A 17,294-nucleotide genomic window follows, 5' to 3' on the forward strand; every position below is an offset into this window, starting at 1 on the left:
AGAGTACGCTCAGAACTCTCTATGTCACTACACCACTGGGTTGACCCCCCTTCCAGTGTGTTTTGGGTTGCCAGCCAGCCCTGGCCCCATGGACCCCAGGCCAGACAACGGCTCCTGCGGTAGATGGCCATTCATCGTCAGAAGGAACAGGCAGACACTCACCACAGTAAGAACCCTGTGTTCCATCCTGGGTATTGCGACCGACTCTCTACCATGAACCTCCCACTCCACCTGTCTGGAGAAACTGAGTCCCCAGTTTGTGAGTTGTTCAAGGTTCTCCGGGGGGTCAATGAGGTGACATGCAGGATACAATAACCCAGTCACTACCGTGTCTCACCCATGTTTTCATGTCTTCCTTCTCAGGCCGGTGGTTCCTGGTACCCTAGCTGAAGCCGTACCCCATGACACACCTCCACCCCCATGGACATCGAGGCGTACGCTGTCAGAACCCTACTGGACTCCTGATGTTGTGGGGGTCAGCTCCAGTATCTGGTGGACTGGGAGGGGTATGGCCCAGAGGAGCGGTATTGGGTTCCAGTGGAGGACATTCTGGACCCCAACATCTGTGATTTCCACCTTCGCCCACAGACCCGCTCCTCGGGGTCATCCCCTGGTCGGTGTCATCCTGTGGCTGGAACCGCACATCGGGGGGGTGCTGTCACATCTGCTCCTCCCCTCCAGCGTATGACGTCGCCACAGTACTAACCACCGTTCCTGGGATTCATCATTACGCACACCTGGCACTCATTACATGCACCTGGACTCCATCATTGATTCACACCTGGACTCCATTACCTTCATCCCCTCCACTTTATATGTCACTCTCCCATGTTCACTCACCAGTTGGTATTGTTCTTGTGTATCAGCGTTCTGCCTTATGTTAGTGTCGTGTTCTAGGTTTTATTAAAACATTTCACCTGCTTCTGACTCATGACCCCATCATTACAGGCCATGACAAAATACCGAACACTAATGGACAAGAACAGCAACACACATTTATACTAAGAACACTACGACTAACGAATGTAACTTATTTAAAAAAGGATAAATACATTATTAATCTTAAACATTCAAGTGCTTTGCCATGTAGACACTTTTAGGCTGTTGCAGCTAAAGAATAATGTTTGTCTCTTCAGTACTCGTTGTTCTTTGATGTGCTTTATTGTATTTTTAAAAATAGATTGCACTTCTAGCCTGAGGTAGAAGAGAATAACATAGTCATTGCTCTATACAGTATTGTCTCCCAGCCTCTGTTTTGGACTTGGACTATGCAGAGACGCCTGATTGCTTTTCTTGTGGGTATATATGGGTTTTTGAGCTGAGTTAACAGGCTGAACAGATCATTTCATTACTTTCAGCACATCAATACTTCTTACAAAGAGCAGCACTGATGCAGTCACTGTCACCCACCCTGAGCCAGCTCCCCTCTGGAATACACCTCGACATGTTTAACATCAGAAGCTTCCATTAAAGAACTGTCTATCCATGATATGGCAGATATAGCTTTTTCAATAACATGATGGTCAATATCAAAGGCTGCACTGAAATCTAATTGTACAGCTTGTTATTATCAATTTCTTTCAGCCAATCATTAGTCATTTGTGTCAGTGCAGAACATGTTGAGTGTTCTTCCCTATAAGTGTGCTGAAAGTCAGTTAAATTGTTCAGAGAAACAGCATTGTATCTGGTCAACCAAAAAAATCCATAAGTTTGCTAAGAACTGTCAGCAAGCTGATTGGTCGGCTGTTAGAACCAGCAAAGGGAGCTTTACCATTTTTGGGTAGCAGAATGACTTTTGCTTCCCTCCAGGTCTGTGGAAAAACACTCTCCACTCAGATTATAGAAGTGGCAATATACAGTAGTCTGCTACCATCCTCTGTCGCTTTAATCTAGGTTGTCAATGTAGCCCCAACTGTTTGGCTGCTCTGTTTGTCTGGTTCTCTGACTACTTGTGTTCTGATGCTGTCCACCAGACACTGCTGACTGATACACACTGAGTCAGAGCAGGCTAGGTTGGAGTATAATAACATTATCAATCATATAGTGATAGTGATGAATGTTTGGCTTGGTGGACGATTGCCATAAAACAACGTTCTAAACTCAGTTTATTCACATCAACTCAAAGGGGTGAGCTGGAGGTTACCTGTGACAAATTAAACTAATGTGTTTTTTAAGCTATTTCAAAAAAGGACTATGTACCCAAACCGACCTCTACACCCATTCCACACACTCTTGGATGTCATCTAGAATCAGAACTGAGCTTTTCTATCTGCCCTTTACATTTAGGAGAGAGGAGACTGCACGCACACACACACACACACACACACACACACACACACACACACACACACACACAGACACACACAGACACACACAGACACACACACACACACACATACACACACACAGGTAGAGTTGTTGTCTGGCAAGAAGCAAGACAGCTTGACTGTTTCCTCAGTGTATACCCCTTCTACCACCATTCTCCCACTCTTCTCTCGCGTCCTCCCTCTACCCTCATCATTAGTTTGTGATTAGCAAAAATGACAGGGGCTGAGGCCTCAGTTCAATGTGTCCTCATTCCTATCTAACTGGGTAAGAGTCAAGGGAATCAAGGATGGATATGGTACCTTATTTTATGGCATAATTACTACTGTATTAACTACAGTAATGATTGGACTTAGTCTTCCACTATTAAGATCCTGTCCTATAGTCTTTCACTATTAAGATTCCATCCTATCGTCTTTCACTATTAAGATTCCATCCTATAGTCTTTCACTATTAAGATTCCATCCTATAGTCTTTCACTATTAAGATTCCATCCTATAGAGTATTTTACTACTAAGATTCCATCCTATAGTCTTTCACTATTAAGATTCCATCCTATAGTCTTTCACTATTAAGATTCCATCCTATAGTCTTTCACTATTAAGATTCCATCCTATAGTCTTTCACTATTAAGATTCCATCCTACAGAGTATTTCACTATTAAGATTCCATCCTATAGTCTTTCACTATTAAGATTCCATCCTATAGTCTTTCACTATTAAGATTCCATCCTATAGAGTATTTCACTACTAAGATTCCATCCTATAGTCTTTCACTACTAAGATTCCATCCTATAGAGTATTTCACTACTAAGATTCCATCCTATAGAGTATTTCACTACTAAGATTCCATCCTATAGAGTATTTTACTACTAAGATTCCATCCTATAGAGTATTTCACTATTAAGATTCCATCCTATAGTCTTTCACTACTAAGATTCCATCCTATAGTCTTTCACTATTAAGATTCCATCCTATAGTCTTTCACTATTAAGATTCCATCCTATAGAGTATTTCACTACTAAGATTCCATCCTATAGAGTATTTTACTACTAAGATTCCATCCTATAGAGTATTTCACTACTAAGATTCCATCCTATAGAGTATTTCACTACTAAGATTCCATCCTATAGAGTATTTCACTACTAAGATTCCATCCTATAGAGTATTTCACTATTAAGATTCCATCCTATAGAGTATTTCACTACTAAGATTCCATCCTATAGAGTATTTCACTACTAAGATTCCATCCTATAGAGTATTTCACTACTAAGATTCCATCCTATAGAGTATTTCACTATTAAGATTCCATCCTATAGAGTATTTTACTATTAAGATTCCACCCTATAGAGTATTTCACTATTAAGATTCCATCCTATAGAGTATTTTACTATTAAGATTCCATCCTATAGAGTATTTCACTATTAAGATTCCATCCTATAGAGTATTTTACTATTAAGATTCCATCCTATAGAGTATTTTACTATTAAGATTCCGCCCTATAGAGTATTTCACTACTAAGATTCCATCCTATAGAGTATTTTACTATTAAGATTCCATCCTATAGAGTATTTCACTACTAAGATTCCATCCTATAGAGTATTTCACTATTAAGATTCCATCCTATAGAGTATTTCACTATTAAGATTCCGCCCTATAGAGTATTTCACTATTAAGATTCCATCCTATAGAGTATTTCACTATTAAGATTCCATCCTATAGAGTATTTTACTACTAAGATTCCATCCTATAGAGTATTTCACTATTAAGATTCCATCCTATAGAGTATTTTACTATTAAGATTCCATCCTATAGAGTCTTTCATCATTAAGATTCTGTCCTATAGAATGGTGCTCCAGAGGAATCAATTTTTTGAGAGGAAACTAGTCGATGGAGAGCTAAATGCAATCTATTGAACAGATCAATGACTAGCTAATGAAATGTCATGGTAATATCATATGGCTGTAACTGGAACTCTGTGTGCCCTTGCATATACAATAGATACCCTATACCATGAAGACATTATAAGAATATGCCCATCCATCAAAATTGAAAAAGTCAAGGACACCAAGAGTACTTGTTCTCTGGTATACAGCCTACATGTTAGAGACAAAATTGTGCCTGAAGTCAACCCTCCTGATCACAAGAGATCCCTCACCCTGTCTTCCTGCCCCCCAAAAACACCCATCGAACCCCACTCCCACCGAGAACACTGAGGGGCATGCCAACAGAGCTGATCAATTCACAAGGACATGTGTCTCGTCATGACTGCGGCGAGGGGCTGGGTGGCTGACCACCGCAGCGCAGCAAGACATACTATGGCCTACAGGACTAAGGCCCTGTGTGGATTAGACGGTCGTCTGATAAATGAGCCAGTCAGCTCAGAGCAGCCAGACAGCAGTGGAGCATTCAGAGGAGAAAATGAGATCTCTCATAATACAATCAAAATCCCACCCTGCAGGGAAATGAATCTGTAGAGCTTTGTATTAAACCTGGGTCATCTCAGAGGATACTGTGACATTGATTCTAGTTGACTTAATAAAGCTATTGTAATGAAACGTTAAGGTAAATGGTTATTATAAACTGGTTGGTTAGAGCACTGAATGCTGACTGGCTGACAGCCATGGTATATCAGACTGTATACCACGGGTATGACAAAACGTGTATTTTTACAGCTCTAATTGCGTCAGTAACTAGTTTATAATAGCAAGGCACCTTGGGGGTTTGTGGTATATGGCCATGCGATGTGTCGTGCTTAAGAACAGCCCCTAGCCGTGGTATATTGGCCATATACCACACCCCCTCGTGTCTTATCGCTTAACTATACCATATAGTTATCATATAGAAAACTACAACACGTTTTCATTTCCCATCACAAAGGCCTTTATTGCCGTTGTTTTAATAAAATATAGGCTACATTACAAACTCACCATAAAAATAACAAGGGTACTTCTGCCGTGCATGCAAACAGACAGACTACAGTGATAAACATTAGCGCCAAACAACACGCCAGACACCAAGACACATCAACACAGACAGATGATGGATTGCAGTACTAAGGTTTGCATAGGTTCAAAAGACGAATACTGATAACCTTATAGGTCAAACCAAGGGAAATTCACTTCCTCCACTCCACATATGAGTAAAGTGAACTTGATTTGAACTATTTCAGATGTATAACATTTCACAGTGAGAGAGAAAGCTGTGTATGAAACATGGAGAACATCTTGGTTAGTAGCATTTCACAGGAATACGTGTAAAGTCGGAAGAGGCATACCAAACCAAATCATGCCTCTTTTCCTAGCTTTTCTACTTTCCTACTCAAAGTGCACTATGAACTTTGAGTAGCTCAATATTACAATCATTAGTCACTCCTTTCAGACGTTTCAGATACTCAAAAGTGTATGTTGTCTTTAGTGGCATGCATGCAACTCTTTAGCCTAAAGACCCCCTCAGCTTAGCCCCAGTACATACTGTCCAGTATGATTTGACTGCTCGACCTATTAGCACATGTTGATCAACCTACCATAACATCCCTTCACAGCTTAGACCTCTTATGTGTTCCTTTCAGTATGAACTCTAAACATAAGGCAATGGAACCATCTTTAGTCACACCTTATACAATAACCCTATCATTCCTGGGACCACACCCGCATTTTGGCATAAGGTTCAGTGGCGTATCGGAGTTTTAAAGGACATTTCCTGAAATTCTATTTTGTTCAGATCGTTTTTAGATTGGATTGCTATTGTACATGTATATTTGGAGTGACTTTGTAGTTCTGAGTTGGGTATGCATCCACCGCTTGTACATGTATATTTGGAGTGACTTTGTAGTTCTGAGTTGGGTATGCATCCACCGTTTGTACATGTATATTTGGAGTGACTTTGTAGTTCTGAGTTGGGTATGCATCCACCGTTTGTACATGTATATTTGGAGTGACTTTGTAGTTCTGAGTTGGGTATGCATCCACCGTTTGTACATGTATATTTGGAGTGACTTTGTAGTTCTGAGTTGGGTATGCATCCACCGCTTGTACATGTATATTTGGAGTGACTTTGTAGTTCTGAGTTGGGTATGCATCCACCGTTTGTACATGTATATTTGGAGTGACTTTGTAGTTCTGAGTTGGGTATGCATCCACCGCTTGCAATCCTGTTTTTGAAATGCTATTACACTCCATAATATGGTAGCAGAAAGACATTCAATATGCGACACATAAAAACAGATAAACATCAGCTAGTGATCATAAAATGTGGTTACATTGTGTTGACAAACCCCATACTGTCTGTTTCTGGAAGCCTATCATCCTTCCCCTATAAAACATCTTTACCTCCATGACATATTCACAAATGTAAATGTTTGAAATGATTAAATGATTGAAACAATTCATGAGTGAAATCATACTGTACTACATGTACACTTATTGAGAGAATATTTGCAGTTAACAGAAATCATAAGCAAAAGCTACATGAGGAAAAATAACCATTATATTTCATCAGACTTAAGAACATAAAACAATCTCTGACAAGGCGTGACATCTTGTTAACCACAGTAGTCTTTGTGGAGATACAGCTGCCGTGTGTGGAACTCACTGACTGCACAGACCAGCATGTTCCTGAACACAGTGAGGCCAACCAGCTGTCAACCAATGGTCATGTCTCAACTCAAGACTGGGCTGCACAATTAATCGAATTCATGTCGAAATCACATATTGACATGTGCAATATCCATATTATAAAAGAACCATATCATATACAATATTTTTGAAACGCATCTCAGCCTTGAGTGACTTCAGGTTTTAGAGTTAACGTTTTTTTCTCCTCTTGCGGCTGCGTCGCACACACACTAAGCCTCGCCCCCTGTCACTCAAGCAGCGCAGTTCCTCCCCCTCGCTGTTAGATGATTGACTATACATTTGCATGTTGTTCCGTTTGGTCAACGCAGTCAACAAATTGTTCCAAAACAAGAACGATGCTGCTTTCCACTTGCTTCTTAATATAATTCAATATATTTCTATAATTCCAACAGTTCACCCAAATATTTTGATCTTCATCACACTTCAAATCGCAATAGCCATATTTGTTCAAAATAAAAATCGCTGTTAGATGTTTTTGCCAATATCGTGCAGCCCTAGGGGTCGGTTAATGTCATGGTGGACGTGAGACTATAAATTTGGTTATTTTGGTCCAACCAGGCTCTACGGATTTCTCATGGAGATATTAGAAAGAGCCAACCTCTGGACTCTGGAAACCAAACCACTCTGCTAAATTGTATGAGTCATTTGGACATGCTCAGTGGTCAGTCTATTTTCCATTTTCAATCTCAAGGGTTGAATAGTCTGGCCAAGCTCCCTCCAAGTCCTGGTTCATGTAAACACAGGCTTTTCTTACTGACCACCATAGCCAGACAGTAACTAACTACATTAAATAACTACATCTGTTAGTCTCAGAGATGCATTCCATTTTCTAAACAGATACATCTCCAAGTTGCTGATCTCTCAGAGGTGTCCTAATAAAATCTAAATATTGATTCATTCCAAGCATTCATGTCATAGAAAACTCCCATAAATTATAACCCAAATAAACACAAACTCGAATGTAAACATGCTGTACATCCTGTACACAAATAGACAAACCATTTGTGTAATGTGGGCTGTTGAGTTACATAACCTAAGTTTTAGTTTGCCATCCATCCATAATGAGGTCTCTCACCTCATGTCAGGGGTGTCAAAGACAACCAGGTGAGAGAAGTTCCTTATTAGTTATTGACCTTAATTAATCAATCAAGTACAAGGGTGGAGCAAAAACCAGCCGACACTCTGCCCTCAGTGGAAGGAGTTTAACACATGCATTATGAGATGACAATGTGCCAACAAATGAGTTCAGCATGAAGCACCAGTGCAATAGCATCAACTGTATGATATGTACTCCTACCAAACACTGCTCTTTTCTATATCATCAGCCAAGTCTAACATTACGACTTTGAAATCAGTAAAAGTAGTTCAGATGCTGTCATCACCACAGTTCTACTGTAAAATACAACATTGCACAGTGGAAGTTATTTACAAAATACTGACAATGAAATGCTACTGTTTTACTGGACTGGGTGTGTTTAAAAAAAAATGGCATGAGTTTGACTATTTTGGTTCTACTGTATTTCATAAAAAAATAATGTTTTGTTTTGTTCAACCTGAATAAAAGGAGAAAAACCTGGATTTTTTTGGAAGATCGTCAGGTCCACACACCACAGAAACGATCTGAGGTAAATGTATCATTTTCCACAGCAACAGTTGCATTTCAGGTCCAACAAGGAACAGAAACAAAAGTACAACAGTATCTGTCTCTGTCATTTATCATTGTGTAATAACACTTATAAAATGGAGTAATATCCATGTGGATACTGTATGGGTGAGGCAGTGGTGACTGACTCTGCAGTGGACCTTAGGGTTAGAGCTATCCTCAACTATTGTTTACAAGACACCTGGTGAATTATTGTGACTGGTTGAGATCAAGAGTGTCACAACAGGAACGTTGTAAAATATCACCTGTAATGCCATTAAGTTTAGGCAGATCTGTGATTAGTGGTGCTGGAAATCAATTAGACACATGCAGACTGCACTGCAGAGAAAAATCTAGTATAAGATCCTGAACAAAATGTTCTGTACAATAGTTTTTTTTGTCAAATATACATGTCCTCTAGTTTAAAATAATGCGTATAGCATATGCATTATTTGGCATTTGAGAGTGGTAAAGATCCACATGTTATTATGTTAAATGTTTGGGGGTTATACCAAAGCATCCTAATAGGCTAGCCTACTGCTAGACTGTAGGGCTCCACTCTGACCCACAGTCTACTCTCCTGCTATTGGTTATCATCCTCTGGAGAAAAAATGATGGTGCATTTATAACCAGCGAACAAGGCTCGTGGGATGATTTCCTTTTTCTAACATCATCTCGTTGAGCAGTGTTATAGAGAGGGTTTAATAATTTCCACAACATTTAAATATTCATGTTCAAATAGTTATAAAACTGAATACACCCAATATTGATCAGGATAAAAGCACAGCAGCGTTCCCAGTTAGTTATAAGGGGTATTATAAGGCATTTCCAAGAAGATGAAAAGATGAGGAATTGGTAAGATAAATTACAATTTGATATTTCCTTTGTTGGTCCAGTACGAATATTGTTGTGACTGGGCCTCGGCCTGCCCCATCCGCTGGTTTTCAGATGAGAGAGAATCGGATTGAAATCCGGCATGAAGGGTACACAGGGGGATGCACGTGAGCACAGTCCCATGCTATCGGAAATAAACAAAGATAAGACGTGCGGGAAGCTGTCTTAGAATTTTTCATAACCATTTTCCTCCGTTTTTTATAAGCAGTCGTTGACAGTTAAGACATCGCACAAGATGTTTAATAAAATAGTCAAAGGAGGGGATGGAATCGAGCATCGCTGCGTTTTAGAGAGGGATAGTGATGTTTAAATGGGGTATATTCCTGGCACGTTTTCAATGGCACGTGTCATTACATAAGAGTATAGTTGTGCCACACCAAAGGGCACAGGACTACAAAGCTCCCAACACCAAGGCTAATTATCATACAGCAGATGTACCTCCCGCGCCGGACACATAATGAAGGGCTTGTCTTTCAATCCAGTCAAATCTGTCAAACATGATGACATGAAACAAAACCATTGTGACCGTGGTGGGGGGGAAGTAAAAAATGACTGAGTTTACAGCTGGACACGGCGGTTGGATCATTAACACAATGTGTAGAGGCTAAAGTCGATGGTAGCCCTATTCTTCCTTATGGTGAAGCAGTGCCCGTTGAGAGATTGCGTGCTTTACACACACAGTGCACCGGTGAGAACGCCAAGGGCGCATGCAGGTTAGATGAAGTGAATCCAGCCATCCTCCCACTCACGGGGTGGAGAAATCTTAAACCTGTGGCGTCGCACTTTGTAGTTGACCCCGTTATTATTGTCCCAATACTCATCTCCACCAACGCAGTATCTTATGGCAAACTGGAATGTGCCTCCGCTCTCCAGAAACGTTGTTGGGGTGATTATCTTAAAGGAGAATTTGTCTGTCACGCCGTTGCTTGATTCTGGGACATATGATGCCAGACTGTCCATGAAGGTTATCCAGTTGTTGATTGAGAACCTCAAATAGACACTTTTCTCGAAAGCCATGTTCAAAACCCGCACGACGCCCGACAGACTGAACTCGTCGGCTTCAGCACACTCCAACAACACTTTTACTTCTTTCACTTTCTCAGTAAAGCCTGGTAGGGTCCCGGGGTTCTTGAATTGCAGCTCCATAAAAATTGACTGGGTGGTCGGTGCCCTGGGGAACTTGTCAAAGGGGTTCAGGTGGAGGGGACCCCTGTCGAATGTGGCCATTATGCGCTCCGGCACATCGGGCATGTCTGTGTCATTGAAGTGCTTCACAGAGGTGAGCTCCAGACCCAGAGAGTCGGCGAAACGGACCTTTTTCTGGCTGCAGGGACTCCGGCTGCGGGAGATCTCAAGCTTTGCTCTCTCTATGGGGGTCGGCAGAGACTTGCACCTCCGGCGCAGGTTCGGACTCTGCGGGGGTTTGAGGAAGGATTCCCGGCCTCTTGGTCTCTCATCCACCACATGGTGCATCTCGATGGGCTCGCTGGTTCCGTTCAGCTCCATCCCCTCCACGTCTTCTAGTCTCGGGTCTGCTGCCAAGCTCCCGAACAACCCAGCTATGCAGCTGTAGTTCCTCGTGAGGCAGTTCTTGGGAGGCAGCATGACCACGACAGAGCGCACAGCCTCGGTTTCCATAAAGCGGGAGAGTCGCTGGTCTTTAGTCGAAGTCGTCGTGATCAGAGGCACTGAGAAAGGAACACACCGTCAGGTGTAAGAGATAAACACACGTATAGGCGCCGTAGTACCACGTCAGACTGTGACACTGCGCATTTCTGAACCAATAAACCAAGCTTCTACAAGTGCAGCTAGAACAACGCACCACAAAAACCAGACATGCCTTCCTAACGTCACTTTAGATTTCATTCACAGGCATACAAATTCGTTCATTATGAAATAATATGAAATATGGGATTCCCGTATCACTGGACATTTCCAGCAGCATGGCCCAGTTAATGTGTGTGTGGCTGAGCTTACAGTGCACATAAAACTAGGGGACCGAGTGAGAGACATGACATTACAGTCATCAGGTTTGTGCCTGGCTGGACCACGATGTTCCAAATAGCACGTCCCATTTCTTGCCTGACGACTCATCCTGCTATATCGATTGCTTCATGGGAAGAAACGTGAGTGGGCGTGGCGTTTGGTCGGAGCGATGTGGATGGGCAGCTAGGCAACTCACGTCGGCCATGAGCCAAAAACGCATAACTTCCTTTCTCAGTTTTTTTTTATACCGAAACAGAGGTGAGTGCCCACTTTGTTATTGTTTCAATCAAGGACTCTAGCTTTGAGAGTATACTCTAGATACCTGTAAATAACTTACATAATGTAACTGAGTAGGCCTATGTAAAGGACGTCACACTGCTTGTGAGTACCACGGCCGTCAAGAAGCGTCAACAGTCGGTGCCACGCGAAAAGATAAACTATTCGCTGGCGCACGTGGGGACAGTTCAGGTTGAAGATTTTCCCACATCCCCATGTGCTACAGCTACTGTAGCCATACTATGAAGCATTGGCCAATCTGAATCAGTGCTAGACTTGGGTAGGAGCTCACCGGAGCTCAGTACCAGCACCTCAAATGTTCTACTGCTCGAGCTCCTGTTCATTTTATAGAATATTAGCTCAAAAGTGTTGTGGAGCTCGTGCACCTAAATGTAAACAGTACTCTCACCTAAAATGAATACCTGAACCTATTTCAATCAAAGTCAAGCACTGATCTGAATCAAATTCACTTAGGCCCATGCCCACTATTTTATAGCCTTACGTTATACAATATATATTATAATACTGTTATAATGGGCTATTTTGGATCATATTGTATAGGACAGTTTACTATAGATTACATACATTTTAGGTTTAGTCTTAATTATAGATATTGAATGAAATAGTCAGCAACATAGTGCACAGACACCATGCTGTAAATCAAGAATTGTAACAAGCAGCAAATCCAGGTCTAGAAATTGTTACATTTTCTTAGATAACATGGAAATTAGCAATAATCTGTCAACTGCAATTTGTTTTCTCACGCCCCCTCCCTCCCATTTTCCTCATCGTTTCCCCTGCGTCACTTCTGAGCGCCCTGTTGTAGCGGAGTTGTCACGGCAACGACGTTCTATCTCTTCACCAAACACTTCGTGGGCCAAGCACATCTTTGATTTTGTTTGAGGGTGTCTCCTGCAAAACTGTAATACATATTTGATGACTATTCTATGTGACTGCCTATTAAGTTGAATGTAAAAACCTCAAGGAGCAAATGCTTAGATGGTATTGCTGAGGAAAATGTCGAACTCGATCCCCTTTAATGGTAAGTTGTCTCTTTTACAGCCTTGCTTCTGGCTTCAGGTAACAGAACAACATTCCTACTTCAGTTGCTAACGTTAGTTTACCTAACGTTAACGTTAGTAGCTAGGCAGAAATGTGAGGTTCTCTTGCTAGCTAGCTAGAATGTTTATGAATCCATTTAATGGACAGGTTTTGTAAACAGGGTCAACACGTTTGTTAACACTTGAGTTAACATGTCATACAGTTGAGTTAAAGGCTACATGTCTTCAGATATCTTACAAATCGTTTTGCTTACAATTAATTATAGGTTGCTTGCTGTTTGTGTATCTCCACTTTTACCAACGAGCCTACAAGATGAGTGCCGAATTAGGGATGCTTTTTCACTCTCAACAGATTTCACCCTGAAAGGCTCATCTTCGAATGGACAAATTCAAGGAATGGGATCAGGCGCCTGTAGAAGTGGCTGAAGATAGAAGTGTGGCAGTCGAGTACACATGATGGGACCAGAGCTGCCAACTACCCAACAGGGGCCATGTCGATGCCCTTTTGGATATCAGCGATGATACCTCATCCAAAGAGCAGGAGCCATTTTAGTTTATCTGTCTCTCCAGATGGGAGGAAGCTGTAAGTAATCACTGTGGTTACTCTTTTATTTTTTGACTAGATTGTGAATGATATCCAGCCATATGTCACATTAGGCACCAGATACACACTCCAATTACATGTGAGTTAAGACAAAGTGAAAGTATCAGTATGTTTATTCACTGTTTATAACTACATTCAATCTCAGAAATCATCTTAAAAGGTAAAACCTAATTTTCTCTAAGTTGCAATACACTGATTAAAATGGAATTACGTTTCCCTTAATGCTGTTGTGTTCGTTGTTGAGACAGATCCGGGGCTGGGGCAGAACTACTCCACTTGGCTGCCTGGTTCAGATCCAGAGGAGAGGAAAGAGGGTCAAGACTGGAGACACAGACCACCACTGCCACCTGTGTGTAGACCTTGTGAAGTTCTCGGATCCCCTTGACTCTGAGTCCAGCGTAACCCACTCCCCTGAGTCCTTCTGGGATTCCTCCCTGGACTCATGGGAGAACCCCCCCCCCCCACAACCCTGGGAGACTTCATGAACAGACTCTACAGTCAAACCTCTAACATCTCTTCAGAGGAGTCCCCACCAAAGTCCTTCAGGTACCTTCAGAAAGCCACACAGCAATTGACACTCCAAGACAAGATGGTGGAGGACAAAGTTGGGTGTGTGAGATCAGTGACTCACTGCTGGGCTCTGCCCCCTCCCAGGGTCACGACCACTCAGCCTCAGAGTGTCCTATGACGCTGATCATCAACAGCTTCACCATCCTACCACCCGTGAAGGCCTCCCAGTCCAGACACCCTAGGATCACCAGCCAGCTCCGGAGGGAGGAGGCCAGCCCGGGGCGCAGTGCCTCAGACGGGGAGACCGCAGCGGCTGGGTCAGACGGTGTCACGCCTGCCTGGGAGAGCGGAGGTGGTGTGGAGAGCCAGCAGTCGCCACCTGTTGTCTGCTTTCAGCATCCTCATCCCCAAGAGATGTGCCATACCCTCAGCACTGTCAGATCCTCTACCCCGCGCCACCTACCCCCTGGACAGACACCTCAGACAGGATCCCCGGACCAGCAGTGCTCAGACTCTACTTTGGACTGAAGACCAAGATTCTGAAGCGTGCAGAGCCAACTGCCCATTCTGTTTGGGAACAGGGTGCCCATCCCAGCCTCTGCACAGAGACTACTCTGAACAGAGACTGTTACTTTGCACTCCATACTCTCTCCCAACCCAAAAGCTCAGTCTTTGTGGGTTTGTGATTAAAAATAAGCTTTCTGTGAAATATCTTTTACATGACAATCTTTTACATGACACTGACAAATTCAACTTGGTCGTTTTAAACTACATGGAATTGACATGAGTTTACAGATTGCTGTTAGTTCTATTTGATTTATAGGCTATACCACCTCAGCCTCATTGTATAACCAGTTTATTCATGCGTGTCAAAAGGTAGCATTTGGTCCATCATCACACATGCCATCACTCTTAACATCAGCAATGCAAAGTAGTCCAGATTGCTAGAATTCATTGTGCAGACATGTTATGGTAATTTGTTACCACTGATTATTCAGCGTGAAATAACTTAACTGTTACATGAGCCTTCCTTAATTACAAACCCTCCACGTACCTGGACATATGGAGTGACTCATTTTAAAATGGAGTGATAGATTCATTTGTGTGTGATTTCAGTTCTAGATTTTGCATGTGCTTTTATTGTGGTGCTCACACTTACCCAGCAACTGTGCCTACTACTCTATGATGCTGAGCTCTAGGTCAGTTTCTTGGATTCCTGAATGTTAAACTGCAGACATTATTCTCCTCAGTATGACAAAACATGATCTGAGCCATTACCAAAGCATGCTAGTGCATTCTAATGGAATGAGCAGTCAGTGATTGTAGTGTTCCAACCCATGTGAAGATGTCATTGGTAGCCTATCGAATGACATGCTAGATGTGAAGCACACTGTGACTCTGAGGGGCTGTGACAGCATAGGAGTGTGGGCAGAGGGATTAGTATCATATTCCAAATGACTTACACAATTACAATCCTGTATTCAAACAGACTGAGCATAATACATGTATATAGTACATTAACTTGTACTGCCACACAACCCAGGTGAAAACTACCTGACATTTACCAAAAAATAGCACATTGAGTGTGTACAATATAGATTAGTGTTGTAAGTCAAAAGTAGTGTGTGCTTTAACCAGTAATAAAATATTTGACTTTATACAGCACTGCATTACTGTCCTTTGATTTGAAGTGTACTGGAACTAAGCTAGTACAAACAACCAGCTACTACATCAACTCAAACAATCAACCCTTTATGAAGAGTTTATTATGAGCGTCTGCTGAATAGTACCAACAAAACAAACAGCGAGAGGCAACCTTTATCGACCCTCTACACATTCAGGCAACTGAAATACAACAGATAAGACCGCAAACAGAAATGCAACTGAAATAACTTACATTGGCACCAAAGACTGCATGCACTCCCTACTGAGAAAGACCAAAGCACTGAAGTCAACACCCCATGTAGCACGGTTAGGATCAATTCCATCTCAATTCCAATTTTCTTTCAAAATGAGGAAAATTGGGAATTGGAATTTGGTTTACTTTCTCAATTGCCTGGAATTAAAATGAAATTGACTTCAACCCTGCCATGTAGTCTACTGTACATGTTTTTTTTTATTTTTTTTTAAAGCTAGGCAGTTTCTCCCATCAGCGCTATTATAATCAAGTTGAAGAACGATAAATGAAATAGAAAGTGTTTTCAGTACAGCACAATACATTATGAAATGTGGTTGAGTATGAAAGTCTGTTATAAACTGGAATGAAAGAGTCCTGTTTCGATGACTTTAAGATGCAGTGCAAAAACGAAGCCATGTTGTGTAGTATGGGGACAGTGTCATGTAGGCTACATTCTGCTGTTTCTGGGTACACTTCTTCACATATTGATAGTGTACCACAGTAGGGCAAATGCTGCCTTGGAAAAAAATACTGCATTGCATTCTTAGAACCTGGATGTGTAACACAACACAGGACTTCTAACATATCTTGCAAGAAAATGTTTTTGAAAGTAGAGGGACAGGAAACAAACATACAAATTAAAAGACACTTGAGTTTTCAAAGTATTCTTCCAAGACACCCTCCACAAATAAATATAAATGTAAATGTTAAATAGATTTTGATCCTGAACTTCGTCCTATCTCTTAAAGCTGCTTAGTGCATCACTGACCAATGGAAACATAACAAAATACAATGAAAAATACTTGGTTTAAGGCACCAACATAACAAAATACAACATGGACAAATACCCAAAACTTGAAGAGCTCTTGTAAAGTTCACATTCAATAAAAATGTCTCAACAAATGTGTTTCTTGAAATTTGAATGGGGTGCATGTGCAAATTAGGTAAAATATTGTAATGATACCAACAGCTAGCTTTGACCAATAAGGTAGGCTTTAGAGTATAGTTCAAGAAAATGTTGATAGAAATTGTAATATTGTCAGTTTATGTTCAGTAACGTTTAGTGGGGTTGTTATACAGTACCTTCAGAAAGTATTCACACTCATTGCCCCCCCCCCCCAAATGGTGTTACAGCCTGAATTTAAACTGGATTAAATTGAGACTTGTCACTGGCCTTATCACAAAACCCCATACTGTCAAAGTGGAATTATGTTTTAGGAAATTTGTACAAATTAACATATGAAATGAAAAGCTGAAACGTCATGTCAGTAAGTATTCAACCCCTTTGTTATGGCAAGCCTAAATACACTGAGTAAAACTGTGCTTAACAAGTCACATAAGTTGCATGGACTCACACTGTGTACAATAAGTTTATAACATGATTTGTTTTTTAAATGACCACCTCATCTCTAACTTCCACACACAATTATCTGTAAGATCCCTCAGTCAAGCAGTGAATTTCA

At 41.5% G+C, this 17,294-nt stretch overlaps 1 protein-coding gene across 1 annotated transcript; it reads right to left on the reverse strand.

The window, feature by feature from the left end:
* Positions 1 to 5,189: 5,189 nt before the first annotated feature.
* Positions 5,190 to 11,859, reverse strand: LOC110506617 (protein phosphatase 1 regulatory subunit 3E-like). The gene has a single exon (XM_021586363.2). It carries the CDS (start codon positions 11,133 to 11,135, stop codon positions 10,212 to 10,214), a length of 924 nt encoding a protein of 307 aa, XP_021442038.2. The 5' UTR covers positions 11,136 to 11,859; the 3' UTR covers positions 5,190 to 10,211.
* Between the last annotated feature and the right edge of the window lie 5,435 nt (positions 11,860 to 17,294).

Source organism: Oncorhynchus mykiss, chromosome 26, assembly GCF_013265735.2.
Source record: "Oncorhynchus mykiss isolate Arlee chromosome 26, USDA_OmykA_1.1, whole genome shotgun sequence".
NCBI classification, from domain to species: domain Eukaryota; kingdom Metazoa; phylum Chordata; class Actinopteri; order Salmoniformes; family Salmonidae; genus Oncorhynchus; species Oncorhynchus mykiss.